A 25,339-nucleotide genomic window follows, 5' to 3' on the forward strand; every position below is an offset into this window, starting at 1 on the left:
CACAATCAAAGGTGAAAAGCTCTGAAAAGAATAGCAAAGCACAATTATGCAATAATCACCAAACCAGTTTGTAAAGACAACAGTCATTAACCTTTATGTGTCAATCAAATTAGTTCAGTGTATGAATAAAAAATGACTAGAAATTTGAAAACTACTGGACTTAAAGAAATAAAAAAGGAATTTGTGGAATCATGCTTTTCTTAAAAATGTTTACTCTGGGTTTGATGGAGGCGTATGCCAGGCTTTGATGTTGAGTATCTCCCATGAGAAGGGTGGGGGCAGGTTAGTTGGAGTGTTCATGTGCATCTTCAGGGAGCAGCGGGTCCAGCCACGACACCTCTGCCAGCTCTACAGTCAAGAGGTCAACTGCTGATGGGGGGTGACGGTGGCACTTTGGTTCAAGCTGGAAGGTCCTTTGAAATAGAAGAGAAGTATGGACTGTGCCCCTCCACAAACTTTAGAATGGCAATGTCATCTCTAAGGGTTCCTAAGACTTGCCAGTGACATAATTTCAAGTATGTGTCCTGGCAAATGCATCCTGTATGAAAAAGCACTCTTCAGTGCAAAACAATGTAAAAGGCCTGATGTCTGTTGCATATATGTCAATATACTGAGATTTCCTCTAACTTAGAGTCCTCTTTGTGAGAACCCACTCATGTCTGTCAGGTTGCCACCGTTTCACATTGTCATCTGCCTAGAGCAAGGACTTGATAGTTTGCCCAGTGGGGACCAATGAAAGGGTTTTACCTGAGATGCCTGCATTTGTTCTCAAGTTCCTTTTTCTTCCAGCTGAATTCATGGCTGTGCTCTTCCAGCATCTTAGTACATAGCAGGTGTACCACTCTTTCAAGGAAGGATGCTCCAGGCCAGGATGCAAGGGGAGGGGCGTCCATATTTTCTAAACAAGTTTTTAGTAGTAATAGGTCATGCATGAGCATTTTCTTCTCTACCTTCTATAAAACAGGTTTTATCCAAACCCTGTTTATATGGCACATTTTAATGGTTGGTGTCTTTACCTTCTCTACCATTATTCAACTATATTTTGACAATTATGACAGTTGATGTACTTTAATATAAAAAGTTGATCATCTTGGTTCAAGATGCCTCTAAATATTCTGTTCAAGCCAGACAAAGATGTGGCTATAGGTCATTCTAGTAGAGGAAGATGTGAGTGCTTTAGGTTGTATAAATTCCTCCAAGGGAGTTTGTGAATTGTTGAGGGAAAATGGGTACAGGGGCCGTGCCGTGTATATGGTGACATTAATTTGTGAACCAAAATCAAAATACTTTGCAAATATAAATGTACTTTTCAGTGCTGTAACAGAAAATATTTGTGAAGAAGGAGGTCCCAGGAAATCCAGGGCAGGTGGTATTTTGTTCCCAAATGAGAATTGAAAAAAGAACTTCAGGTACAAAATAATATACAGTGTGTAAATAGGAGTCCATCATCTAGAAGGGAAAGATGAAGACCATTTAGGATTATGGTTATGAATAATCCCCAATTATAGTTATGGGCTTCTAGTTTTGGGCTGTGTTCTTTTTCCTTCTGCATCATTTTGAAGCTAGCTACTCAAGCAAATGTATAGACGGTGACAAAATTTTAGTGTGAATTAAAGAAAAATGATATTTTTAGATTGTTCATGTGGAAAGGAATTTGTGAGTCAGTTTTCCATTACTGTTAGAAATACCTGAGATGATCCACTTGTAAAGGGTGTGTTTATTTTGTCTCAAAGTTTTGGAGGCTGCAGTCCATGACTGGTCAGCACGGTTACTTTGGACCTGTGGTGAGACGGTACATCATGGCAGGAACATGTGGTGGGGTGAAACTGCTCAGTTAATTACCAGCCACAAAGCAAAAGAGAAGAGGAAGGGACCAGGGTTCCACACCCTAGTGACCTAAAGACCCACTAGACTCTACTTCTTTAAGATTCTACTGCTGCCCAACAGTGCCTCCCTGGGGACCAAGACTTTAACATATGGACCTTTGGGAGACATTCGAGGTCCAAACCACAGTTGAAGGAAGCCTCCCTTGTTAAATTGTGACTGCCATTTTAGGTAATATTTGCATAGAAAATAGATGACCAGAATTAATGTCCTCTTGCTCATTTTCACAACCAGGTATTAATGCTGGTTAAATACTATTACTTAGTATATGGTTTGCTAGATTGTAGATCATTCTATTTTCTAAGACAATGCTGTTTATTGCTGAATTATCATTCTATAAAGAATATATTGCTGGATTATCATTACATAAAGAGTACCTGTGTTTCATAAACCACTGCAATATGCTCCTACTTTATTCATTCTTTATTTTCATTGAATGCCTACCAAGAGCCAGACACTACCCACTGTCTGTATTATAGTGGTACCGAGTTTGATCCTTGGCTTTGTGACACACACTCAGTAAGTTAATTATACCTTTTGTAGGACTCAGTTTTACATATTTTCTCTATGCCTCAGCTTCCCTTCTGAAATATAATAATCTATTCACTAGGATTGTTGTGAGGATTAAATGAATTATACTTAAGTGCTTAGAACTGTGTGTGGTATGAAGTAAACATAAGAAAATATTAATTCTTTATCTGTCAGATATCATGGACAAGCATGGTTATATTAATGCATATTCATGATCATGGATTTTATATTGAAATATCAATGTATATTTTTTTCTAAGATTTGAGACAATTAGTGCTGAAAAATGTTAGGTATTCTGTGTACTTTTATTTTTGTAAAGTTATAAATGGAGAACTGTATACTTATTCTATCATTATTTTAATAGTCTAATAATTAGTTTGTTAGATTACCCAGCTCAGCTTTTCTGTTTAAAAATGAATGGTAAACAGTATTTCAAATGCTAGTTCAGCATGTTCTGACAAAGTATGATGCATTAAAATAAAATTTATCATTAGCATTGAAAATGACCTTTGAGGTTATAGTTACTCATTTTTCTCTTCCAGTGTTTGAAACGGTCTTTCTGAATCAAGTACACTGCAATAGTTTGTAGATATTATCTGTATTTAATGGCCACAGTTCAATTTTAGATAAATCATTTAGTCAAATAGTTTTATCTTAAACAATTGCATTTTCCCATTTATTCTTACCCATTATCTGAGGTTCTTATCAACCTTTTCTCAGTAATATAATGACCCTATATATTAAATTATAAAGTAATTTTCTAAGTTAGAATCATATAGAATTACTTATGTGTCAACCTACATGAAGATAAATCTGAGTATATGTGAGTGGTCAAATGAGCAGCATTTAGATTCAGTGAAACTTTTAGGGCTATTGGAAGCCTTAATATAGTGAAAACAAATTAAAGCATTTCAAAATAGCTATGAATACTATAGGTTTTAAAAACTGTCCTATATGGTCATAAAAATGAATAACAGAATGGAAACTAATTCTTGTAGTGGGGCTTACTCTTAAGGAGGTTTAAGAACTGTGGCATTGGAAATCAGATCAGGGTTTTTCCTGCCTCTGGTGTTGTCTCAGCTTTCTATTGTTAAAAATAGAGGTAGGGATGCTTCTCTCTTGAAGGATGACAAAGTTCAGTACATAAAAAAATGCCTCGATAAAGTTATCTTTAAAATTCCCCTTCTACTTTCTTAAAACCTTTAAGTTCTTCAGAATGAAATCACACTGGCTGGTTTTTACTCCAGGACTGAAATATATAGAACTGGATTGTATATCAGATGTATATGTGAGTTGAATATATATGAGAAGGTTCCCCACCCCCTCATTTAGAAGGACATGTAATAATATTCATTATAGGAGATTGGGCTGATATTTAGGAATTCATTTTGCTGGTGTATCCTAAGTCTCCCACCTGATTGGGAGAAAAGCTGAGTTGCTAGGACTTGGGGTGTATGGGCAGCACCAACTGGTATTTGTTTCATTAAGCTTTGGCAAGCTATCCAATTACTTAATGCAAATAAGAAAAGTTTACACTAAACTCCTACTTCTTTGCTTAAAATTCTAGAGAATTTAAATGAGGGGAGATATGTATTTAAAAGCAGGAAATTTAAATGAAACTTAAATCAGGGGCTTAATGTAGAATAATATTAGACCATGAGATCTAAAATAATAAGTAAGAAATGCCAATAAATAAAAAGGGGAATGTATTCGCTCAGATGGTGGGTGTGTTAAGTTTTGTTTGGAGATGATTCTTAAATCTTTGGAAACTCAATTAATAATGAAAGACTTATTTGGTTCCATGCTTCTTTCACCTAACAGAGCAAGTGAAGTGCTGCCTCCTGTTGGCAGGGAGCGTGTCACTCTTCCCCGGGGGAGTGTTTTGAAGTAACATGGCTCCTGATGTTTAGATCCACCACTGGGCAGTAGAGTTCACAGAGGTCCAGAGAGCAGGGTCATCTCATTCGGCTCAAAACAAGAAAAACTGGTTGGCCACACAGACATCTGTCTTTCATAGATGGCCAGTGAATAGAGTATCTTGATGGGATCTGAAACAAGGGGATCAGAGAGAATCTCCAGAAAGAATTGGGAGCTTTTGAACATATAAGCAGTTTTTCTTTGTGAAGTGGTGTACATCATTAAATGATTTAAATGACTCATTGGAAGAGGAAACTTATTAGAGGAACAAATTGCTGTAGATTAATGTTTTGGAGGGGAGGGTTGGAGAGATGGAGGAAGAGTGCAATTTGAAAGTTTCTAATCTGTAGCTTTTACTTCTAAAGGAACTTGACAAGCCTCAATTAATGCACCATTTATCTCAAACTCTGTGCTCCAAAATAATCAGAAAGAAAACCACATTTTTTGCAGAGGCCATTTAAAATTTCTGGGACCCTTTGAAGGTCATCATGAGACTCTATAATTCTTTCTAGGTGTTTCTGGACTTGATTGGCATTCCCTCTGCCTAAGACACTTTCTCCTTCCCTATGTAGCTCAGTTAATTCCCTTTAGACATCAAGTCCAAAGCACTGCCACCCATGTAGGGTCATAGCAACTTTATTTAAAAATAATGCATGGATCATTTCTAACGTTTAATTAAGCTTCATGAGGGCAGGGACTGTGTCTCTTCCTCATCACTTTATTCTCAATAACCAGAACAGTGTCTGTCACCCAGTGATCATCGACAGAGTGAATTTGTGAATCCCATTTACTCTTACCTAGTGTACCATTTTTGTTAAGTAGTGGGAAGTCTAAGAATTAGTAGAAATGTAAGTGTTCATTGAATAAAAATTTGGAGATGACACCTCTCTGTTTCATATATCCCTTGCTACCATCTTTTTCAAGCATTTTTATGGAATGAAAATAATATGTTTCAGGTGTGGTGTTTGTAAAATGTATAGCTGCAAGGGATCTTAAAATTATGTAGTTCAGCCATCAAATTTTAAAGGTGAGAAAACTGAGGTTTATTAGATTCTACAGCTGAGTAGCTAATAGGAAATGAGAATTTGTTCTGGGTCCTTCTGCCAAATGCCCAAACATACAGAATTCTATTTTTTCCACAATCACTGTGCAGAACACACATTCCTTTAAAATAAACTGTTTGGGAATTTGAGCAGTTCTATTTGTAAAGATAAATGAAAGTAACTCTAAGAATTTATTAAGAAAGAAAAATAATTTTCTTTTTAGTGACTTTGTAGCAATCTCTCAGATTCTGATCAAACTCAGTTAGATGTGGATGTTCCAAGAGATCTGAGAGGGTCACACCCTTCTGTTGTTGGTCATTTGCTGTAGTCTGGCTTTTATCACATATCACATATGTGCTGCATGTATGTTGGACAAGGATCCAGCTTGTTTTTCGGGTTGTTTCATACATCCCTCAGTCTTCTGTTATCTGTAGCTTGTTATTCATATTTGTCTATGTTTAGAAATATGCTATTCATTCATTCGTTGATGCATGCATATTTTCAACAAGTTTTTATTGAGTGCCTACTATGTGGCAGGCATGATTATAAGTACTGAGTACATAGCAGTTAACAAAACTAGACCCAGTTCCTCCCTTTATGGAGTTCACAGGCAAATGGGAAGAGAGAAAGAAGGGGAGAGAGAGGGAGAGAGACACCCATGGGAAAGTCAAGGGCTGCTAGTGTCTACAGAGTAAATTTTCCTATTATCAAGAAATCCTTGATAAGAAAAGTAAGGCAAAAAATTGGGAAGAGAAGCTGTTTGGTGGTCACAGTGTGTTTAGTGAATTTGGGGATTTCCTTCTTCTCAGAAAATCTCTGCTTTCTCTGTATTCCTGACCTGTCCTGGGTACTGTCATGGCTACTGTTGGCTGACACTTGCTGATGCTTGTCATTGTGCCAGCTTCAGACTACGTGTTTGTTTAGGAGAACGCTATGGGTAGGCATCACCTGAGTTCATTTCCCGTGAGAATAATAGGACTCAGGGAAGTTAAGAGTACGCAGCTAGCAGGGTGCAGCCTTGACTTGGACTCAGGACTCCAGCTTCACAGTTCATTCGTCTGGGGCAGGTATGGCAAACTAAGTAGCCTGGATTTTTACTATAACATTGGAGATTTTGTGCTTATGTTTTTGTTTCTTTTTCATTTACTTGCCAAAATTTATGATCTTATATTTAATATGAACCACTTATAACTCCATTTGTAATTAAAATTGAAATATAAATAAACTCATTAAGAAAAAAAGTTTTTCTTAAATAGTACTTCAAAATTTGATACACCCAATTACGTGATAAAATATAGTTTATACAATTCGTTTTTATATTTATGAATTAATTAATGTCATTTTTGTGATGTGTGTGTGTGTGTGTGTGTGTGTGTGTGTATGTAAATTGCCTAGTACAACACTTGGCATGTAGTAAGTAATCCATAAAGATAGTAATGTTATTATTTTATGTCAGTTTCCAACTCACATGTAAAATAGGTAATGTTTTTTACTTGTAGTAATATACTCACAAAAGTGCTTTAAATGCACAGTTCTGTAATCTGATTTAATGACCTCAGCACTTATCAGTGCAATATCCTCATGTGGACCACTCCATTTTGATGTCACTTTCCTTTGGTGTATTGCCAGGATTTGTGTATTGAACTGTGGTTCTCAAACTTGACCATGCATCAGAACACCTGGAGGGCTTGTTAAGACCTTCAGAGCTTCTAATTCAATAGGTGTGAGGTGGTGTCCAAGAACTGGCATATCTAGCAAGTTCCTGGGTGATGTTGCTGTTGGTTTGTGGACCACACTTTTAGAACAAATGCTCTGGGAAAGTACTTGAATTCTTGCTGTTCTCTTGCACGTCCAGTGGAGTTTGATGTACTGATATCACTGTTGCTGAACTTGTTGTGTGGTCTTTATGAAATAACTTAGAGAAATTTTGTTCCTGTGTGCATCATTGTGTTTGTTGGTTAAGGAAGTTTCCTAAAGGTTACTCAACGTTAGAGAATTTAAAAGTATAGGTCTTAATTTGTTTCTGTCATTCTTCTTTCTTCAAGACACAAAACTACACATGTTTGTTTTTTATATGAAAAGCTTAGAATTTTGGAATATATCTTATTAATTTGTTTTTATTTTTTATTTTTATTTTCGGTACTAGGAACCGAACCCAAGGGCACTTAACCACCGAGCCAGATCCCAGTCCTTTTTATTTTTCATTTTGAGACAGGTTTCTCAATAAGTTGCTTTGGACCTTGCTAAGTTGCCGAGACTGGCTGGAACTTGGTATCCTTCTGCCTCAGCCTCCCAAGCTGCTGGGATTACAGGCGTTTGCCATGGTTCCTGACTGAAATATATTTTATTAAAAAAATTTGTGTTATTGATTTCTGAGAATTCCAAAGTATCAGGATGATGTGGCAATTAAAAATAATAACAAGAAGTTTTTTTATCTTCTTAGTTTTTTCAAGAATCTTTTTAAAGCTAAAATTTGATAGGCTAGTACTGAGTAAAATTTGGTGCTCATCATTTCACACTTATTGTATCATTCAGTTTTATATCAGTGTAGCAATTTTACCTTTTCCTTTTAAAGCTTAGCTTATACCTTTGGGGATATGATGGTATAGAAGAGTTATTCTATCAAAGAAGAAAAGGCAATCAGAAAATCTTTGTCCATGAGATTAGACTAAAATGTTCTCTCATTCAGTGATTACTGAATGCCTTTCTCTGCCTGGCAATATGGCAAAAATCAGTGCCAAAGTAATTTATCTTTATCATGTACAATGAGGGGTTTTAGTGGATTGTAACTTCATATGGTCTAATTGTGTGATGAGGTTACTGATAAACTTAATGCAATCTTATGCCTTGTTAATAGAACTAGTATTGTGTTTGGATTCAGAGAGCTGAGGTTCTGTTGTCTTATTTTGCTAGGCAGTGTCTGGAATGCTAGGTGTAGTTTGGAGCCTAGAGAAGCATTGGAGTCATTCCAGAAGTGAGTTGCCTGCTATTGAAAGGGGTTGCCATATTTGCATATGAGGATCATTGGAAAATGGGAGTGATATATTGGGCCATAATATATCTTCATTGTGTTACTAGCTCATTCCTGCTGTAATGTAGCATCCATAAGCACAGGAATCTGTCCACCTTGACCACCACTATGTCCCAGTGCTTAACACAATGCCTGGTACATGTTCAATAAATAGTTGGATTGAGTCAATTTTAGGGGGAAAATAATCATCAACCTTCAAATATTTGTTAACGGAATACAAGAAAATATTGAAGATGCTAAACACCATATATAGCATAGCAGATCCCCATGGCTTGTTAGTTTTATTACTTAAATTTCTAGAAGATAGATGGGAGTACCAGTGGTGAAATTTTTAGTTGGGGAGATTTCAGTTTTACAGAAGAACTTTGTAAAACTTAGATCTGTTTGACAGTCAAATCAATAAGCTGTCTCATTGATTTGAATTGTTTTCTCAAATGTGTGGGTAGAGGCTGCATGAGAATTTACTTTGGTACCAACTTTTATAAATTGTGGGCCAAGATGATTTCAGCTGTTGACACTTAACAATGGTATGTAGCTGCACTTTATTTAATTATTTCATTTAACAAAATATAATGTCAACTGATAAAATGTTTTCTAAGTGGACCTTTCTTGTCTTTTCAGACTAAAGCAAAGCAGGGACCTGGAGCGAGAGAGGGCTGCTGCTAATGAGCAATTGACCAGAGCCATCCTTCGAGAGAGGATTTCCAGCGAGGAGGAGCGTGCCAAGGCCAAGCACCTGGTAAGTCCTGAAGCTTGATAAATATTTCTTGCCTCCAAGGAAATCCTGGATGTTTGGAAAGAGCTAAGTACTCTGTGCCACTTTTATTGTTGAGAATATTCATGTTCTCTTTGCTTATATTTTCTTGGGTTTACCTTTTTACAAATAACAAAGATTAACCACCAAGGACTTGAGGTAACTTCAGAAGTATTGAAAGAAAGACCAGCTCACAGACAGGCAAATGTATCGCGCTGGGCTGTTGGCATTTTTCTCTTTTTGAGTTTTATTATCTTTGAAACCTCTGGGGCCAGCTGCCCAGCCTTCTTTCTCTTTCTGCTGGCAACTACCAGATGTTCATCTGGGAAGACCCCCTCGAAGTGAATTAAGGTGAGTCAGTTACTCTCTGGGCTTTAGGAAGGGAAAATGCCAGCCAAGGGCTTTATGGAACCATCTTTTAATTTGAAAGGAACCAGTAATTTTTAAAATATATTTTTTATTTTTAAAAAGATACATAAATGTCTTTTCAAAAAAAGATTGTTAATAGAAGGAAGAAAGTTTAAAAGGCACCCCTAAGGCCATCTTTCTGATGTAACCATGGTTTACATTGGGGTATGTTTCCCTCTAGGATATTTTTTTCTAGGTCTATTACATTTTTAAGAATTTGGATAATGCTATATATATAGTGGTTTTCATCTTGAATATTTTCTTGTATGACAGGTCATTTTTTTGAAATGTGGTTTTTAATGGCTGAATAATATTCTACCTTTGATATTCAACATAAATTCTTAAATGATTGCCCATCAGTAGGTAAAAGTGGACCTGCTCTGGTTGAAACCTGTGCTCTTGCCTCTCAGCTGCTATAACAGCCTTCTTAGAATCCAAGATGTGACTCCTCAGAACCTTGGTTCTCCAGGAACAGTCCTCAGTGGACAGGGAGACACCATATTGTTGAGGACTTGTGAATGCCAGAGCTCCTAGTTCAGCAGGCTGTTGGGAATTGCTGAATTTTGTAAGAGAAGGGTCAGTTTCAGTTCTTTCCTAGCCTGTCTGTCTGTTGCTCTGTTTTGCAGTACTTATTAATACTGAAAAATATTAATTTTAGGAAGTTTGACATTTTTCTTCTCATTTATTTTAAAATGACATATAATAATTGCACATATTTAGAGATTCCAAGGTGATAACTCAGTATATGTATACAACATACAAAGGTCAAATCAGTGTAGTTAGCATTTCCCTTTCCTTAAACATTTATCATTTCTTTGGGTTGGGAAGCTTCAAACATTTCTCTTTGAGTTCTTTGTGAAATGTGTAATAAATTGTTGTGAACTATTCTGTGCTATTCTTTTTGTTTTAAATATATATATTTTTAGTTATCAATGAACCTTTATTTATTTATTTTTTTATTTATGTATATGCAATACTGTGAATGAAACCCAGTGCCTCACATGTGCTTGGCAAATGCTCTACCACTGAGATACAGCCCCAGCCCCTCTCTCCTATTCTTTACCTCAGTCACTTATTTGAAAAGCTAACCTCTGACCAGATCCAAGTAAAGAAAAGAAAAGAAAAGGAAAGTTAATATTATAATAAACTAATTTTTTCAGTGACTGATGCAGGTCCAGGCTGCATATGCAGATGTTAAGCTAGAACAGAGGTGATGCACCGATAAAGAAATGTCAGTGGACTGACTGGCAGCCACACATTGAGTGGGACAGAGAGTGTAAGTGACACAGTCACTGTGGAAGGGGAATAATTTTGGAATTAAAGACACCAAGGGTTGAGTAATCTAATTGATAATTACATCTGCTCTATGTTTAAGCTGAAGGGTTTTTTGAGGAAGTATGAAAAATGTCAGGCATGTGGGTTGAAAGGTCATTTCCATGCTGGTTGCAGTCTCCCAAGTTGAAGGCTAAGGATGGAGTGGAAAGGAGGGTTAAAAGTGCTCATGTTTGAAGAAGGTGGGGGAGGAAAATTCTTTTTCCGGTGGGCAGAAGAATCTTTGATTGGCATTTCCTCATCTCCTACTTTCTGGCCTTTTGCATCTTATTCTTGATTTCGAATATAATGTTTCGTTCACTTAGTTTAAGATTATAAAACTCAAAAAACTCATTAAGTACACACGAGGACACACGTGGCTAGGTATATAAAGAGGGGAGTGTTCACAAGAAATGTGAAAGTATAAAAAGATTTATTTAGAAGTAACTCAAATATTATGTAGTTTGGGTGGAACAGCGTATATTCAGCCCATTTTCTCTTTTTGCCTAATAAATCTTGTCTATTGTTCATTTTTATTTATTTATTTACTTTTGTTGTTGTTTAGCTGGTCAAGCATAAGAAACTGATACTGTACATTCTATTTTGTAGATCTCTTTCTTACTGATTCTTGGATTGTATGGTACAGATGGCAAATTACAGTACTCACTACTCCTAAATTTCACCATCTATCACAATATTGGCCAAATAGAGTCCTCAAAGCACTAAGGGAATAAAAGTAGAATTTATATAGTTGGATGCTAGCTGATTCAGAGGTCTCTTCCTAACTTGAATGTTCTTAGACATTTGAATGGTATGTTATGGCCCATAGATGCTTATGGCAATTAAGATACTAGATAATTCCCAAGTTATTTACCATATTTCTCCAATTATCAATATTTGATAATATAGTAAATATATCTATTTATTGAAAAAAATGAGAAAATGAATCCAAAAAATATTAAAATCAACTGTCATGATGCAAAGATAATTATACTAATATTCCTGTTTATTATTTAAATAGTTTTTTTACTTGCCACCAAATTTGTATATTTTATTTGTATGTGTAAATGTATAACCCAAAGACAGATTATAGTTTGCATATTTTTATACTCTGAAATTAGAAAGCCTTCACATTTGAAGACATTTATACCGAATGGCAAAAGTTTTTGCATCTATAAACGTGGTTTCTGTGTGATCACGTTTTAATGTATTTCAATGAGTTTTCCCCCTAATTATTAAGCCTATATTATAGAAAATTTTTAAAATATAAAAATTACTAAGAAAATAATAATGTCATCTATCATTAATGGTTAGAGGCACAAAGTTCTTTCTGTCTCCCCCCTCCAACTCCCTCACATATATATTCCATGTAGGCTTTAAGTTTTCAGATTCTGCATCCTAGCACTCTCTAAAACAGAGTTGTGGTGTGGTGTGAACTGTGAGCCTGCTTTTGTCCCACACCCCTTGATTCCCAGTGGAGGGGTGGGCATCTTCCAAACCCACAATTCATGTGAAAGTCACCCCAAGGATGTTAGCATTATCCTGCTGTGAGTGCTTTTCCCCATTGCTGCTGTTCTTAACCCTAACATGTGGGGCTCTTAGAATGATGGCCAAACATTGGTTCGTTCCTTTTTATTTAGAACCCAGACCTTGCAGCCTGCTAGAAAAGAGAGTTGGGTTTCCATATTTGAAGTAATTAGAGAGCAGGAGAACTGGGGTGAGGGTCGGAAGGCCACAGGTTGAGCATCCCTTACCTGAAATGCTTGGGACCAAAAGTGTTTTGGATTTTTTATTTTTTTTAGGATTTGAAATATTTATCCTAACGTGATATCTTGGGATAGGAACCCAATCTCAAGATGAAATTCATGTTTCTTATACAACATATGCATATAATGTGAAGATAATTTTATCCAGTGTTTTTAGTGTGTCAGTGTTTTGACTGTGGTCCATCACATGAGATCAGGTATGGAATTTGCCACTTGTGACATTGTGCCAGCACTCAAAAAGTTTTAGATTTTGGAGCATTTTGGATTTTGACGTTGTGTGTTCAGCTTGTTCTGTGAAATACAACAACCCCCTTTCCCCCATTCTTCCTACTCACTAACAATTGGCATTTAGATCACTGTCTCCATAATTGTGAGTCCAGGCTTCTCCTCCTACAGCTTTAAAGCAGCTAACTTTATTATAGAGTCAGGATGGCTCTGTCATTGAAGTTTGGATCAGATCAGAACTCTCCCTGTTGGAAGAATTGCTTTGGGTGGGCAAGCTGTTACTTCCATGCTAGATCCCAGGAAGAATATACCAGCTCCTCTATCCTGCACTGACTTGTGCGAATATTTTAATCAACCCATTTAATCCACCATCCTCTAGTTATTTTACTTGCTTGTGTAAGTGAAATTCATGTTAAAGATGTGCTGCTTGAAAACAGGAAAGCACCTCTGTAAAGAATGAAGACTGAAAGGACAGGACCAAGAAAACCTCTGAAGTTAATATTACTTGACGTTTTGTGTATTTTTAAGATCTTGTACGTGTTATCTGTATTTGCTGTGTTATTGGAATTTTTTAAAATTTAAGAATAATAGCTTTTTTTTTACTTGTAATTACATTTGATTTCTAAAATGATGATTAAAATTTTGATTCTTTTTTTCTGTTAATAAATTATGTTGGTTTAATGTTAGTTATGTTTTATTATCCATCACCAAACTATGCAGTATTTTCTGTTTTTTTTTTTTTTTTAAACCTAAACTTAAAAGTAACCTTCAGTTTACTTACATAAGGCAATATTTATTTAAATATTCTGGAACTTGTAAACCTGAACATGAAATGGTTTTCTTCACTTTTAGGACAGGTGTTTTATTGAATGTTTATTACTATTTGAAAATTACTGGGCTAGGTACTAAGGATATAGAAATGAAAAGACAAAATGTTCTTAAGAAATTTGCTGTATAACGTGGTAGTCTACTACATTAAGAATAATGCTTGCAAAGGCTATATCTGTTATAAAGCCATGCTACTCATAGTCTTATGACAATCTTCATTTTTTTTGAAAGCAGAAACTTTGTCTTCTAGCTCATTATATCTGCATTTGTTCCTCCAACACATTTTAAATGTCTAATATTTGTTGATTGAGTAAATGTACCAATATATATTTGTTGACGGAATAAATGAAGAAGTGAATCTACTCAAGTCCTGGAAATAGGAGGAGAGGAAATGGAGAAGAATGGAAAGGATTTTCTGTGAAGTAGTACCTGAGCTGAATCTTAAAATATGGGTAGGCATGGTCCCCAAGGTGCATGAGTGGGGATAGTATAGCCTTGGACAATTGTAGGCAGAAGCATGGTTACGTGGGGACAGTGGAACACTACAGAAAGTCCTTGAGTGGCAAGTATGAGGCAAGGAGAATGGAGGGATGAGGCACAAGTCGTTGTCACAGCCAAGACACAGAGGACAGATGTGCCTGCGAAAGAACACTGGACTAAATATGTAGGAAAGTTTGAAGTAGGGCAATGAATGGTTAAAAAACATTTCGATGGCTCATAGAGCTGTGTGAAGGAAAGAACAGAGGAGCTGTGACTGGAAGCCTAGAGACCAGTGGGGGGACCTGGCATTAATCCAGGTGAGAACAGGTGGTACCTAAATTAGGGCAGTTCCCACAGGGATGCAGAGGAGAGGTGTAAGAAATACTTGGGAAGTGGTATTACTAGAGTTTGATGTTTTAAGGATTGAGAGAAGCATCAAGGCTAGCTACAGAGGTTTCTAGTATCAGTAGCTCTATATTATCTTAAATAGAAATTTTAAACATCAGCTTTTAAAAAATGTCCTGGGTTAAGTGTACATTGTAAAGTATAGAATTGGGGAAGGTCCTGGCCTCAGATAACTGCATCATTACTTTTAGCTCTTGATAAGAATGTTCAATCAGTAGGTTCTTTGGTCTCTTTGTTTGTCTCCATCACAAATTTATTAAACACCTACTGTGTACTAGGCACTGGAGGTTGCTGGGGATGCAAATTAGTTGCTTTTCTCAGAGTCTCTAGTAATCCTTATAAGGAAAGTCATTCTTACCTTGGATTTTTCTTCTTTTACCTATGTTATAATTTTTGAACTTGAAAAACCTTATACTGTTTAGAAAAATGTAACACTAAAAAAAATTGGGTGGGTAAATGCATAAATTTAGTTTTTGCAAATTTAAGTGACTGTTTCACCAAAATGTCACTTTTCATCCCCAGTTTCCTTTTTGTCTGAAATGCACCAGTGAAGCAATCAAGAAGAAGAATTGATTAATTTTGTGCTGTGTGCTTTTCAGTTCTGTGTTTTCTTTGTGCTTCAAACTGTGACAGTTGAAATTTTATGTTAAAAGAGAAAAAGGGTATGGAGAAAAATGACTAAATTAAAGGAAGTAGATAAGAATACCTCTGCTGTCCAGATATAAGTGAGGTTCTGCCCAAGGGCGAAGGATACAACTGGGGTTTGTAGTTTTGAAATGAGCAAACAAGATTTATGTGTACAGAGGGGTGAGAGTGATCACTTGGGGTATTTAGCATCATTGCAATTAACCAGGTGAATGAAGTTGCATGGTGACAGTGGTTATCTCAGGCTCTTTTATTGGACACTTAAAGATAATTTTAAAAAAATTTCCCTGGTTTTTTGGTGCAATTTAGTACTTGGACTATAACCTCTATTAAAGTTCTCCCTCTGGCTATATAAACTGTGTGCTGGTTTTCTTGCCCCAGTTATTTGGATACGTGTAGAGTATTTGTTTGCTTTGATTGCCAAAAATGAAGTTAATGATTTTGAGCTTTTGCTTTTGAAGACTATTTAAATGTACAATTTCCACTTTATGTTTGAGGGATTTGAGCCTGGTTTAAGATATTTTCCTCAAGGTTATTGGTGAAAGCAGGGTCTGGAATCCATCTGCAGGTCCCATTCTTTCTACCTCTGGCTCAGTTAATAGCTTACCAGAACTTCAAAGGGCAGCATCCCTCAAGACAGGTGAGACAGAGGTTGTTTTGCCTCATGTGCATTTGGATTTAGCAGGGCATTACAGTTTCCAAGACAAAGCATTTGGAGTCTATTTTCCTCTTTTATGTTCTTTGTTGTCGCATGTGGTCCTGCTTCCTGTGTATTGTGGCAGTGTTATTATTGGCTGGAAAGCACACAACCCTATGAAGAAATTGTTAATCAGCTGTTCTGTGTAGTGCAGGCAGCTTCAGGTATGTTTGCTCTTGCAGTGGAAGAGGGGAAACTTGGTTCATTCCAGTTTGCCAGCCTATTTTTTATGTAAGAAGCCCTAAGAATGAGTAGGTTTGCAGTTATAGATTTAAATATTGCCTATATGCTGAAAACTTACCCAGCTGAATATATTTCTTAAATGTGCTTTATTGAGCCCCCTCCTTTTCCAGGCAGGCAGAAATATGTAGGCTTTTAAAATCACTATATTACCTTAGAGAAGCATGATACCATGCTAACCAGACATTGAGGGACCTGAAGGAAGAGAAAGACCAAGTGCTCTTTTGGTAGTGTAGATTAAACTGCTTCATTAAAATTAGTGAGCCTACCCAGTGAACACAGTCTAGAGGTGACTACAGTTTGCTTATGTTGGCTTTCTCCAAGGGACTGTCTTAGATTGTGTGACCTTGTTGAGAAAGTGATTAGAGAGGAAGATAGCACAGTTGAGTATAATGCCATTGAAGTTCTTGGAAATAAGGAGCCATATTTGAAGGCAGCTGTGGGAAGCAAACACTTAAGATGTGTTTGTTATATTTTCATTTTAAATGTACTTTGGAAAATTCATCAAGTTGCTTGCAAACTGACTGGCTCAGGGTAACTTTTCTTGAGTGGTGTCCTCTGTTGTGGTGCTGCCATAAATAGCTTATTGACATCCTATCACTTGGGTCATTATGGGTGTCCAGGTGAGATATGGAGAGCACTGAGTGAAAATCCATGGGTAACTAACGTGCAAAGGACTGGTTATAATTCCATCTCTTTATAATGACTTGGCATTTATTGTTAATATATTTGCTTCATGGGCTGCTCGGAAATGAACTGTCATTAGGGCCTTGGGATTTTATTGAATCAATGTCATAATCTTATTTCCTTTGAAGAGGCTAAGAAATGTGGCCCTCGGTGTTTTCTTTAACTTGTAACATATTAAAAATTTAACATAAGCATAATCAAGTCTGTCGATTCTTGCAAATCCCAAGTAAGTGTTTTGCACATTGTGTTTTGCCTGAGACTTAAGGCAGATGAGTTCCTTTTTGTTCAATAGTAATCTTTCCAGTTTACCTTTATGGCAAGTCTCATGACTGTCAGTTCTGATATAGTTTTTGTGAATTGCTTTCAAGCTATTCTTCGTGGACCCGTGGTTTAGTGAATTCAGTAGAAAATTGAATAGCAGTATTGTTTACTATGTGATGTACCATGTGTAATGAGAGCTATTTCAGTTTTGTGTACTGGACATAAATGAATATTCCAGTTCTGTGTTTCTTTCTTTTCTACATTCTTGTTTAGGTATAATTCCTGAATAGAACTGAGTTGTGTCCTTTCTGTGTTCTAGATGAACTGACCAATGCCCAGCTCATATGTGGGGGAATGTTTACTATGTGGTTAAGGGAGAGAATCAACTCTGGGGTTATTCCCCTCTAACCATAAAGGCATTCGCCATTTTGTTCCAATGTGACTCACTTTACTCTTTTCTTTGCTAACTATAGTTTAAGGATGACTTCTTCTGAAAATACTGAGGGGCAGAATTACCAAATGAAGTAAGGCCTCCATTCGCTAGAGAGCAGGAATCTGTTTACAAACCTGCAGTATTTATTACATACCTCATTTAGTCCATTTATCATTTTAATAGAAAAATGAGTCATTTTAGATGATTCTGAAATAATTCGAGGTAAGCTACATAGCCCCAGGCAAAATATGATTTATTCAGACAGTACCCAGCTATTTTCAAAAAATATAATGGAATGATCAGCACCAATAATTTATGATTACTTATGGTAAACTTATCAGATGTCTTCATTGTCATAGAAATTTGTTGATGAAACATTCAGAGTCTTCTAGCTAACTGTTCTTCCTTCTTTTATGACAAATGGGTCACAGTTGCATATTCAGCTGTGTCTAAATATCTTTGCTTGTCCCAAATAGGATGTAAATTTAATTCTAGATTTGTTTAATATTTCCTTGATAGAAAAGGTCACTAATCAGTGTCATGGGCCAGTTTAACTGGAGATTATAAAATCAACTCAATATACATTTTCTGCTTAGAAATTAAACATTACCCTTTTACAGTTTCCTTAGCACAGTGTATGCACTTGTTTTGAATCCTGCCTTACTGATCCAGAGGTCACATATTTGACTCCCTGTAGCATAACTTGCTGATCACCTGGAACCATAGCTCCAAACCTGAAAGAAGTTGCAGAGTGTTCCTAGCTAGTATGAAGATTTTGCATCTAGTGTCTCATCTGGTGTTTGATATGGGTAGGGCATCTATCATTCCTATTAGAGATGATCAAACAGATGTTTAAAGAGATCATGAACCTAAAGTTGCACAGATAGAGCCAGAGCTACAACTCACCAGGGCTTAGGTGATCTGATTTGGGGAATGACTTACCAAATTGATTATTAATATTTTAACCTGTAGTGAATTTGATTCATTATATTAGAACTGTTAGGCACAGGTACATGGACAAAGAAGAAATTACTGCAGATTAAAAAAAAAGGCAACTAGAAATCACATCCTTAATGCACTTGTGCAGGAAGAAAACATACATAGCATTATGGGCCTACTCGGCATAGAGGTAGGCAGTCTTGACCACTCTACTCGGCCTCTGTGTCATTGCTTAGAGGAAATGATGCATGCATAATCATAGTATTCTCAGGGGTTAGGAATAGTCTGTTTCAGAGCAGGGCATCCAGAAATACAAAATAGAAGAAGTAGTTTCTACCTAAACCATTTTGAATTTTAAAAGTTTTGGCAAATCAAGTTATAAATTTCCATATTAAAAAATTATCTCATATGAGTCCCTACATTGCAGAGCATACTGGTTATATGAATGACTTTCATGTGCTTAATTAAAAAAAAGTTTTGCTAGAGGTTTTCATAATTTGGGAGAAACTTTCCCTTTTTTAATCTGTAGTGTGAAGTCTTTGTTTACATGGGCAGGGATAGATAGTTCAGTTTTTTTGTTTTTTGTTTTTCACTTTGGATAATAAAGATGTGTTAACCTGGCAGGATGTTTGTTGAGGAGAATAGATAGGCTTGCTGCAATCAATTATTTTAAAGAGTAAATGTGATGTATATTAGCAGTACACACTTGACTCATGCGCTGGATTCAATTTTGTATATTTATTGCATTTTATGAGAAATTTAAAGTGAATATATTCTACAGGTTTGTCTTGTGAACTCAAATTCTGAATAGAATTCAAATAATATGCCATTGACCATTTTGGAGATTCATTGGATTAAAGAAAAAGAAACAAAAATTTAAGGACATAGTTATGTGATCATTAATTTTCCAGTTATATTTTCTAGGTGAAGGAGTAATTCTTATTGACAGCAGGTAATAAAAGTTAGTTTATTTTCCAAAAATTACTTTGTTTCCACATACTTGGCAGAATGAGGAGAAAGAGCTGGTAACTATTTTTTTTTTTTACTTTATGTAAAAATAAAAAATTGATTGTAAACATTGCTGGATTGTATGTATGTATAATTTATTTGTATTACTTGTGGTAAATATAAAGACAGTGTAAGAAATTAGAATTTTAAAATTTATTTCTTAAATGGTTTTGTGATGTTTTTAGCTTATAGAAAAGTTTTGAGAATAGCGCAAAGAATTTCACTCAGTTATCTGTTTTTAAACATTTACTGCACTCACTTTACCATTTATGTAAATATCTATTTGTATTTATATAGACATGTACTGTATGTCTGGGGGGTCATCATTTTGCCTGGGTTGCACACATCATACCTGCTTATGCTTTAATACTTTTCTTTTAAAAATCAGTGTATGTTTCTGATGTAAGCAAGTTTGGTTGTCAAAGTCAAGAAACTTAACATTAATGATCATTTTACTCTTTAATCCAGATTCTAATTTTTATCAAATCTCCCCAACAGTGTTTTTATGGCAGCCTTTTTTCTCATGCAGGACTTATTCTAGGATCATGCATAGCATCTAGTTATATGTCTTAAAATTCCATTATAAGCATGATTTGCAAACAACAGGGTTAGGATGGGAAGACTGTGTTAACTTTGATTTTTGAACTTTTGCTGTCATTGCCAGGGTTTTAGAAAGAAAAAAGTAGGATACCCCCTCCAAAAGAAAAAAAAAAAAAAAACAAGGGGAGAGTTGAAGGCTGTCATTCATACATACAGATTAATATTCTATATTGTGAGTTAAGGAAAAATATTTTGGAAATTTCCTTTTTGTGAGCCAAAAAAGCTGTAGCAGTCATCTAAGTTTTGTCATTGAACACCACTAGAAGGTAAACTTCTTTCTTATTTTTCTACATTGTTTTGAACAATAATTTCTTATGAAATAGCCTCCTTTCTGTCCCTCTGCCCCACCCTCCAGGTTCTACTACATGTAATTTTAGGCAAATTGCTTCCTTTTCTTTATGCCCTTTGTTTCCATCTGCTTAAAATGAGGACAAGGTCTTTAATGTACTTCTCTTTCAAGTCTGTTGCCTTGATGAACAAATATATAAATACAGGGGTTCTTAGAGAATTCAAAATCCTATATACTTATAAATTGACTTTTCATAAAAGTAATTTTGTTTTATGAATAGGTTACCAATTCCAGAAGTCATCTATTTTAATTTTCTTTAGTTATTAAAAATGTTCATTTCAAAAAAAAGAAAGAAAAATAGTTAAAGTTGAAAGCCTCTATTTTCTTGGTTAAATTGGATTTTTGTTATTGAAAACTTATTCTGATTAGTAGAAGTGCCTTGGTCACAGGCACAGATATAAATGTTCTTAGACAGTCATTGTATTGAAAGGTCAAAATGAGATGAGTCCCTTTCTTGGAAATAAGAGGCTAGGATATTTGTTGCCTTAGAATGAAAACTCAGTCTTGTTAGCAAAATAAATTTAAATTGATATTTAAAAATGTGTATAACCAAATTAAAAGGAACAGAAACTGGATATTTATATCTTAAGGAAATGACTATTAAATTAAGAGTCCTAAGTTTGCAACAATATGGATGAATCTGAAAGACATTATGGTGAGTGAAATAAGTTAGACAATAACAAAAAGACAATTACTGTGTGATTTCATATGTGGAACCGGAAAGAGTTGAACTCATGTAAGTGGAGATTAGAATGGCTGGGAATTGGAGGAAATGGGAAGATAATTGTTCTTCCAAACTTTCAGTTATGAGATGAATAGGTTCTGGGTTATCTAATGTTACAACATAGTGACTGTAGTTAATAAATTATGCTCTTAAAATTAGTTGTGGAAGTAGGTCTTAAATATTTTCACCATATGGGAGACTGTAACTGTTTCAGGTGACAGATGTATTAATTAATGTGATCATAGTAACCATCTTATAATGTATACATATTTTAGCTATCATGTTCATCTAAAATACATGTAATTTTTATTTATCAAATATAACTCATTAAAACTGGGGACAAATAAAAGAACAGTGGGGAAAAGTTGTCACCTAAATTTCTGTATTGTAGTTTGTTAATCCTTTGCTGCTTCTAAGCTCAAAAATGCTTTTTTCAAATGTTTACTATATTTTCTTTTATTCAGATCATGAGAAATCACTTGTTAATTTTTATTATGATCATTGTATTTTCTGCTTGTTCATTTTCTGCCTTTTTTTTTTAACACTCCTTTGCCCCATGTTAACTTTGCGGCATATGGACAGTGGCATCTTTAGAATGTTCCTTGTCATCCCTGTCATGCATGGGTGACAGAAGAATTTATCAGTGTTTCAGACATTATTTTTTTTTAACCTCCTGATGGGACTCAATATATTATAAAGAGACTGGCTCAGTTCCAACCTTAAAGGCATCAAAAAGAACAAGTTCTAAATAGCAGCCTTCTTTAGAGTGCAGCATGTTTTAATTGTGCCGCCATCTTGCTGATCACCCCAAGGCAGTACATATGCTTGGCATGCATGTTACAATACTGCTGCCCCTCCTCTCTCCTGCGTTCTCCTCTCTTTGAATAGATGCATGTAAGCGAGCCTTGGGAACATGTGTACTGGGCCTGTAGAGTGACACGACAAAAGCAGATTCTTGAAATAGTCAGGTTTTGTCCTTGTAAATGACATGGTACAAATGTGTGCAGTGGATTAAAATATGTTCACCCTGACAGAAATCTTTGACTTGAAGTGAAAAAGCCTCCGTCAGTTCTGATGGCAACAAAGGTGGCTGCTGTGAGGGAGGGCACGTTTCTCAGGCTCCATTCTGGAGACACATTTGTTACTCTTCTCAGCTTTGAGTTGGTTATAATCTTGTCTTGGCATGCTCTGTTTCCAGAATACATCAGTTTTCACGTTTCTTTGGCTCTTTCTCAAGATTTATGAAGGGAGGGGGTTAGCTTTTTGTCTGGCAAGTAGCAAAGCCTGTTTGAGTTCCCTAATCGATAATTGTAAAATAACTAGAAATTGATCCATGCCCGCTGTAAATCCATCCATGCATTTCTATTAAGGTCTGTCATCAGAGAGAAGCTGTACAAAAGATGTTTCTGTCCCCCATCTCTGGAGACAGGACAGTAACAGGCAACTGTGTATTAAGAGAATACTAGTATAGTGTCTCAGTTTGATATAAGACTTTGGGGCTGCTTCTCAGATTTGTAGGACATATTTTGCAGAAGGCTGAAGAAGTTTCTGGTTATGCAAGCATAAGCTAATTTGGGGAATTAGCGCTCATTTTACTTTTAGGTAGAGGAATGATGTGATTTGATGCTACTGCTGCTGGCTTATGTTTCCTCCAAAATATACTTTTCATTGATTTGACCTCTATTTCTTCTCTATTTGGTGTAGAATTCTTGTTTCCTTTTTTTTTTTTTTTTTTTCCAAAATAGAATTACGGGGGAAGAGTGAAGTGGTATTTAATTTTACAAGACCACCATTGATGTATACGTGTTGCTTGGGCAAAAATGATTCTAGATGGTATTTGAGGAAGAGAGGTCCACTGCTCCTCCTCTCCCAAGTATCATGATATCTCTTAGTTTGTCAAGTTGCCACCTTGTCATTATGCTATGAGGCCTAAAGGCTGTAACTGGCCAGGGTATTTTTATTTTGGGTTTATGGACACAGTAAAATAAAGTTCAACAACCTAGAAATAAGATTCTAATAGTTCCTTGTGACAAAGCTTAAAACATGCTGAGTGACTCCAGAGCAAGACATGACATGCTTGTCACTGGTTTGAAGATATTAATATGTGGCAGTTCTTATTTTTCAGTCTTTAGTGTTTTAAGAAGTTTATTTAATGCATGAGACATGCTTACGATTTGTTTACTATAATAAAAGTCAGGATATTCTTTAATCTTTGTGTATCTGCACAGACAGAAAACTTAGTAGTAGGATTGTGTTTTCCTTTTAATTTTTTCTTATACTTTAAAAAACCCATTTCTGAATGTACCTGAGTCTCTGAAATAAATATTAATTTATATACTTATGTTTTTGTAGTAAAACAAAATACATTGCCAGCCACTTATTCAGAGAAGAATTTAATATATAAAAGGGAAAAAGAGATTTAAAAAGGTAAGCAGTGACAGTGATTGTGTCCTCCCTCCTGCCTCATCTAACAGTTGCCTGGCCCTCATAGGTGTTCCCTCATGCCATCACACATTCAGGTCATAAATCTTACCAAATAACCCTCCAGTGATGCTTTGGCTTTCCACACACATCATCTGCAGTAAGAGCCTGTCTCAGTAGGAGGTCCCATATGCCTGTTCTTCTTGGCAGATGCAGTTCTTATTTTAAAATGATAATTTGGCCTTTTAGTTGATTCAGAGGTCTCTGTAAACTTGAACTTGTTGACAAGCTAGGCTTTTAGATGTGCAATACTGGGTTTACCCAAAGTCAATCGTTCTTTACCTAGGGCCTTTTGATAGGAACCGGGTGTTCCCAGTAACAGCCACACGCCAAGCAGGTCTTCTTCAGAATCTCACTGAAGAAAGGGAATTGAGAAGGTGTCCCACAGAGTGTGCCTGGATGTCCAGTGATAGGAGACCCGCATCAAATTGGAGTGGTGCAGCCATTTCACAGTTTTGCCCTGTACCTGCTATTTTAGGACCCTGACTTCTGATTCTCCCCTTTCTTGGTGGCCAATCAGTCTTTGAGGAGATGGCAGCAAAGTATCTTGCACAACTGGTATGCTTCTTGCTAGATTTTTTTTTCTTTCAGTGTTGATGTTTGAACCCAGTTCCTTACATATGCCAGGCAAGTTATCTGTACCTTCTTTATAGGATTTGATGAGATCTTAGAATATTCTATATAGCCTCCTCTTATGAAAAAGGAGGCTTGTGTCTCCTAGGAATAAAGTGACAGAGACAGGAGCAGCAACCAGATCTCTGGGTTCCCTCTCTAGGGTATTTTTCATTTCCCTCTTCGTGGTTTCCAGATGGACTCTAAGGATTTCCGACCAGAGAACCAGAAGACCAAGGCTCTTTCTATGTGTTTGGGCTGGCGTAGGAGTAGAAGTTGTACAGAGAGGGGCAGCTCCCTGGCTGGGTGAGCCAGGCACACAGGGGGCATTTGGGATTGGTGGTTCTTGGACAGAGCTGTGAGGCTGTATGTTTGATTTTGTATAGTGCATCTCCTGTTCTCAGCCTCTCCTGATACGCTGCCATTTTCTCAGCTGTTCTTTCTACCATCTACCTACCTCCTAACTGAAGAGCCTTGAGTGACTGGGCAGAGATTAACATGATAACTTTCTAGACAGTGAAGCAGGTGCCTTCTACCACAGTCTCTCTTAAATGATGGGGGGAAAAGCCCTACACTATTTATCAGTTTTCTTCAAGGGAACTATTATAACAGGTAAGGTAGAGTGTAAATGTCCCTAGTCTCTCTCTGTTCTTTCCTTGAAACAAAGGCAGAAATATGGTCATTGAATACAGAGAATGTTGATCAATGATAAACTTCATTGTGTGGTTATAAAGAACTTTATATTGTACTTATGTGGAATTATAATAAAGTGTATAATTTATAACATGGCCTGCTCATCATAATCAATGCCCATGAATTTAGCAGTAGTGGGCTTTTCTTTGTGTGTATGTATTTGTTTACATATTTTGTTTCCATTTCCATTCATCCAAGAATTATTTATCAGGTGCCCACCATATGTTAGATGTTGTAGTTTCTATGCTGAGGGTACATCAAAATATATGCATAAAAATCCTTGTCCTAATAGAGTTTATATTTTATGGAAGGGGTTGGTGTATGCTGTGCTTAATGCTCATGCATCAAATACTGAGGAACTAGAGGTATAGGGTGCTGCGCTAACCC

The 25,339-nt window shown here is 36.1% G+C and overlaps 1 protein-coding gene across 1 annotated transcript in view; it reads left to right on the top strand.

Annotated features, from left to right (window-relative positions):
• Nucleotides 1–25,339, top strand: part of CHCHD3 (coiled-coil-helix-coiled-coil-helix domain containing 3) — a 258,741-nt gene that overhangs the window by 84,707 nt on the left and 148,695 nt on the right. Inside the window, exon 4 of the mRNA XM_079150209.1 lies at nt 9,028–9,145. Within this exon, the coding sequence (XP_079006335.1) occupies nt 9,028–9,145 (118 nt within the window). The remainder of the gene's footprint in view (nt 1–9,027; nt 9,146–25,339) is intronic.

The sequence above is a fragment of the Sciurus vulgaris genome (genome assembly GCF_902686455.1).
Source record: "Sciurus vulgaris genome assembly, chromosome: 8".
Classification (NCBI taxonomy): Eukaryota; Metazoa; Chordata; class Mammalia; order Rodentia; family Sciuridae; genus Sciurus; species Sciurus vulgaris.